Here is a 5,922-nt window from a genome sequence, read left to right on the forward strand (position 1 = left end):
GTAGTTGATAAAACAGATAAGTATGGGAAAATAAGTGTGGGAGCTTGCTGGGCAGACTGGATGGGCCGATTGGTCTTTTTCTGCCTTCATTTCTATGTTTCTACTTTCCTGAGTCACTTTGGAAAGGTCTGGGAACAACCAGATCTTCTTGCCATGAAATAAATCTGAACTGGTTTGGGGAAAAAAGTTTCAGAATGCAATCCTCACTGGAAAAGACAAAAGGCGTCCTTCTGCAGTGCTTGCACCAGTCATACTTGAGGGTAGGGAAAAAAGCTTTGCACGAAAATGTACATTCCTTTTCATACATGCCAAATCAGTCCAGACAAGTGGGTTATTATGTCTTCCTGCCAGCAGATGGAGACAGAGGGAGAAAAAAAAAGCTCAACACTGACTTCACTCCTCCTATAAAGGTCTGGTGCAGCCTTTGGCTCTTTGGTATTTTTCTCTGTCTCCAGCAGATGATGTAAACATGTGGATTTATTTTAATAATATTATGTTATGTCTTATGACTAGCACCATGCTTCCCAACCCTTTTCCAGAGGCATACTTAATCAATTGGAATTACATTGGTAACCCTCCAGGCTTCAATACTATAGATGATGTTACTGATAGTTTACAGATTTCCAATAGAGGGTTTGCAATTTCATTTCTTAGTTCTTTCATAGAAACATAGAAATGACGGCAGAAGAAGACCAAACGGCCCATCCAGTCTGCCCAGCAAGCTTCACACATTTTTTCTCTCTTACTTATCTGTTTCTCTTAGCTCTTGGTTCTATTTCCCTTCCACCCCCACCCTTGAAATATCTAGCTTGTTTAGTTAGGGGTAGTAACTGCCGCAATAAGCAAGCTACACCCATGCTTATTTGTTTTACCCATACTATTTTATACAGTCCTTATTGGTTGTTTTTCTTCTCCCCTGCTGTTGAAGCAGGGAGCTATGCTGGAAATGCGTGTAGTATCAGTCTTCTCCCATGCCGTTGAAGCAGAGAGCCATGCTGGATATGCATCGAAAGTGAAGTATCATTGCTCTGGGATGTATACCATCTGGTCCAGGTGATTTGCCATGCTGGGTCAAACCAGTAGAACTTTGAGCCCAGCATCCTGCCTCTGAAAGTAGCTAGTCTGGATCTCTTGGAAGTACCCAGGAAATATGATAGAGGTCTATAAAATAATAAATAGAGTGGAACGAGTAAACATTAATCGGTTAATTACTCTTTTTTACAAAGTAGAAAGACCGGGAGACACACAATGAAGTCACTAGGTAATACATTTAAAACTAATAAGAGAAAATAATACTTTTTTATCCAATGCATAGTTAAGCTCTGGAATTCATTGCCAGAGGATGTGGTGAAAGCTGTTAGTATAGCTATGTTTAAAAAAAGGTTTGGACAATTTCCTGGATGAAAGTTCATAAACCATTATTAAGGTGGAGTTGAAACAATCCATTTCTTATCCTTGGGATAAGCAGATTGGAATCTGTCTAACCCTTGGGATGCTGCCAGGTTCTCATGGCCTTGATTGGCCACTGTTGGAAACAGGATGCTAGGCTTGATGGACCTTCGGTCTAACCCAGTATGCAAGTCTTATGTTCTTATGATTCCAATGGGGAGATCCATTCCCCATTTCTTACACCCAAACGTAAGAGGTGGCATTCCTCATGCCTTCTTTGCTAATAATTGTTACTGGATCTTTAGTTTCATGAGGTGTTCCTTAGTTTTAGTGTTGCTTGAAAGGGTAAATAACCGTTCCCTAATTACCCGTTCCACCCCATGCATGATTTTATAAATGTCAATCTTATCCCCTCTCGGTTGGCTCTTCTCCAAGCTGACATTAGCTTCTTTTTCTCTCCCCATCCTGCAGATTAGCCTATACATCCTCTCCCTTAATCTGCAAAAACAAGCCTCTCTCTCCCCTCACAAACCTTGACCTCTCTTCCTTAGATCCCTTGCTACATCACCTCTTCTTCTAGGATCATGCCACTGTTTGCTGTGGGGCCATGTGGCGCAGGTGCAAACTCTTGGTGTCTCAGAGCTGAGGTTAAGTGAGCGGGGCTGTGGAGGAGGATGGGGAAGGGGAGATTGAGAAGAGGTGAGAGGTAATTTTCCCATGGTGCCACAGCAATTGCAGAAATGTCATGAGAAACTGGGGGCTTTACTTATACATTCTGTATTAAGTTGCATGATCCAGTTATTCCCTTTTGAATGATGCCCATCAGCATCTCTTAGTTCCTTATATACTGGATTATACTTATCTGTGTAATTTCTGTCCAGATCAGGTCTTAGCTTATGGAGAATAATTTTATAATAATCCATGTAATTTATCCATTGCCAAACATAACACATACTTAGTAACACAGTATTCTCAACAGAAAAAGACAGAATGGTCCATCCAGTCTACCCAACAAGTTTCTTAAGGGTAGTGACTGCCGCTCCGTCCAGGTTACCCCATGCCTTCTGTTCAGGGCAGTAACTACTTCTCCGTGCAGGTTACCCCCATGCCTTCTGTTAAGGAAAGTGACTGCCACTCCATGTAGGTCACCCCCATGCCTTCTGTTAAGAGCAGTAACTGCTTCTTCGTGCAGGCTAGTGACTGCTTCTCCGTGCAGGTTACCCCCATGTGTCTGTTAAAGGTAGTGACAGCCGCTCCGTGCAGGTTACCCCCATGTGTCTGTTAAAGGTAGTAACTGCCGCTCTGTGCAGGTTACCCCCATGTGTCTGTTAAAGGTAGTGACAGCCGCTCCGTGCAGGTTACCCCCATGTTTCTGTTAAAGGTAGTAACTGCCCCTCCGTGCAGGTTACCCCCATGTGTCTGTTAAAGGTAGTGACAGCCGCTCCGTGCAGGTTACCCCCATGTGTCTGTTAAGGTAGTAACTGCCCTCCGTGCAGGTTACCCCCATGTGTCTGTTAAAGGTAGAGACTGCCACTCCGTGCAGGTTACCCCCATGTGTCTGTTAAAGGTAGTGACAGCCGCTCCGTGCAGGTTACCCCCATGTTTCTGTTAAAGGTAGTAACTGCCCCTCCGTGCAGGTTACCCCCATGTGTCTGTTAAAGGTAGAGACTGCCACTCCGTGCAGGTTACCCCCATGTGTCTGTTAAAGGTAGTGACAGCCGCTCCGTGCAGGTTACCCCCATGTGTCTGTTAAAGGTAGTAACTGCCCCTCCGTGCAGGTTACCCCCATGTGTCTGTTAAAGGTAGAGACTGCCACTCCGTGCAGGTTACCCCCATGTGTCTGTTAAAGGTAGTGACAGCCGCTCCGTGCAGGTTACCCCCATGTTTCTGTTAAAGGTAGTAACTGCCCTCCGTGCAGGTTACCCCCATGTGTCTGTTAAAGGTAGAGACTGCCACTCCGTGCAGGTTACCCCCATGTGTCTGTTAAAGGTAGTGACAGCCGCTCCGTGCAGGTTACCCCCATGTTTCTGTTAAAGGTAGTGACTGCCGCTCCGTGCAGGTTACCCCATGTGTCCTTTTCTTCACATTAATCTACAAGCCTTTAGGGATCCACAGTTTTTCTTCTATGCCCTTTTGAATTTATTTACTGTGTTTGACCTTGCCACCTCTTTCAGAAGGGCATTCCAGGCATCCACCACCCTCTCCATGAAAAAACATTTCCTGGTGGTTCTTCCCCTTTGGAGCTTCATTTCGTGACCCCCAATTCTTCTGTTTCCTTTGCAACATAGGTTCATGTTGAATATTATGCAAAATGCCGTGCCATCCCCTTGCCCCTGCTTTTGACACCGGCTGGCTCTCTTTTAGGCTCTGCTGTCTTACTTCCAGTGGCCCAGGATGGTTCCATGCGCCCCGGGTTCACTGGTGGAGCCCTCATGTACTGCTCTCTCTTTCCTGTCTCTCTGCAGTGGGGAACGTGCTGACTGAGTCAGAGATGGCTCAGACGCAGACCCCGACCGGAGAGTACATGTTTGCGTTTGACCAGGACGAGATATTTCATGTGGATCTGCAGAAGAAGGAAGCCATCTGGAGACTCCCAGAGTTTGGGGAATTTGCTTCCTTTGAGGCAGCTGGAGCACTGGGGATCATGGCTGTGATGAAAACTAATCTGGGCATTTCCATGAAGAGGTCCAACAATACCGCAGCCAAGAATGGTAAGAGTCCCTTTCGCCTCATAACGGGGCATGAGAAGGAGAGGTTGGTTTGGGAGTCGTACGTGGAAGAGTTGTGTCTTGTTACAAGAGGTGTGTGTTGTCTGAAACAGTAGGAACGTTGTGCCATGAAGGTGTATTTGTGTGTATATATATATATATATATATATATATATATATATATATATAATATAAATTTATTTTTTTTTTATTTTTACACAGTGTGAAAGGAGATGTTTAGTGAGGCAGTGAATGTCAGGAGTGGGTGTGAGAAGGAATATAAGAAATGAGGTGGCCAGCCGGCTCCCGAGTTTCAGGACAGGCTGATCCGGTCCTGGTTTTACCCCCATTGCATGCTGGGACTTATTCTGATTTCCCTACTGCATTCCCTAAGAAAAGCAAGGCTGTGTAAGTCCCCTGCTTGCAGGGGGGAGTAAAAGCAGGACCGGATTAACCTGTCCTGAAAATCTGGAGCTAGTTGGCAACCCTAGTAAGAAACTATACAGAAAGAGAGACGGAGAGAATATGAGTGTAGAGCTTGTTTATGTCCTGTGGAGGGGGGGGGGGGAGGCGATAGGAGACTGTAGGGTGTGGAGAGCTGGAGCAGGATTCTGAGAATGAGCGGGAGGAAGGGTGCATAGGGTGTGTGTGTTTAGGAGTGGAGGAGTTTTGGGGGGGGGCCCGTACATGTATGTAAGGGGGTAGGAGGATTATGGAGGGTGGGGAGTAGTGGGAGTTTCCAGACTGCGTGCAGGAAGAGGCAGGTGGGTGGATCTGTGTATAGGGGGCAGGAGAGCTCTGCAGGTCGTGTGTGTGTGTAAGAGGGAGGATTGTGAATGGTGAATGGGCGTGCATGCATGTGCCCTGTGTATGACGCGGGGGAGGATTTGAGGAGACTTGTGGAATGTGTGTGTGTATGCCAGGAGAGAAGGGGAGCAGGAACTTGAAGGGGGGGTTACTGTAACTTCCTATATACAGATCTTCCACACAATATGATCAGCTTTTTGCAAATTATTCTCATTCTTACTCGTAGTGGCATTTGTGAGCATTTGCAAACAGTCCATTGGCTTCCGGTCCACTGGCGTACACAATATATTATTATTTTTATTGACACTTTTTTCATTTTGCAAACTGAAAAAAGACACCCAAGTTATAAATGCAAAAATATTCAGTGTAATACAACAGCATATATCATTGCCAGTTTAAGTAATAATGGGTAAATCATGCTCTTCAGTCTACAGGGTTGTGGCTTAATCTTAAGCGTAAAAAGCTCTCTTCAAAGAATAGAGGAGTAAATAGATTTGCATGTGACACTTTATGCCCTAACAGCAACTTTCAGAATTGCCAAGAATACATTGCCAGGCCCTCTAACCCCCGTTCTCCCGCTCCAGCGCCTGGCTCCTGCTGCTCTCGAGGCTGGTGGCCGCTGTCTCCGACCCCGGGCCGCTCCTCGTGCTACCTGCTCCGCAGCGGGGAGACGCCGCCATCTCATGTCGTGCCCCTCCCTAGGCGCACGCGTGCGCGCGCATCTGCTGTCCTTTTAAAGGGGCCGCGGCAGGAACTTCACCCATGGCCCCGGATGATGACATCACTGAGTCCCGGTATATAAGGCCGGGCCCAGTCACCGTTTCCTTGCCTTGGCAACAGGTCTCCACGCTGGTCGTGTCCTGCAGCACCTCCTGCTATTCCAGTACTGAGACCCTCACACACAGCTCTGCCAATGCACCTCACTCCTGCCCTGCAGCACCTCCTGCTATTCCAGTACTGAGACCCTCACACACAGCTCTGCCAATGCACCTCCCTCCTGCCCTGCAGCACCCCCTGC

The 5,922-nt window shown here is 46.8% G+C and overlaps 1 protein-coding gene across 1 annotated transcript; it reads left to right on the plus strand.

The window, feature by feature from the left end:
* Positions 1-3,425: 3,425 nt before the first annotated feature.
* Positions 3,426-4,219, plus strand: LOC115080511 (mamu class II histocompatibility antigen, DR alpha chain-like). Its single transcript, XM_029584715.1, has one exon. The coding sequence runs from the start codon at positions 3,701-3,703 to the stop codon at positions 4,211-4,213; it is 513 nt and encodes a 170-aa protein (XP_029440575.1). The 5' UTR covers positions 3,426-3,700; the 3' UTR covers positions 4,214-4,219.
* The last annotated feature ends 1,703 nt before the right edge of the window (positions 4,220-5,922 follow it).

This window comes from Rhinatrema bivittatum, chromosome 19 (genome assembly GCF_901001135.1).
Source record: "Rhinatrema bivittatum chromosome 19, aRhiBiv1.1, whole genome shotgun sequence".
NCBI classification, from domain to species: Eukaryota; Metazoa; Chordata; class Amphibia; order Gymnophiona; family Rhinatrematidae; genus Rhinatrema; species Rhinatrema bivittatum.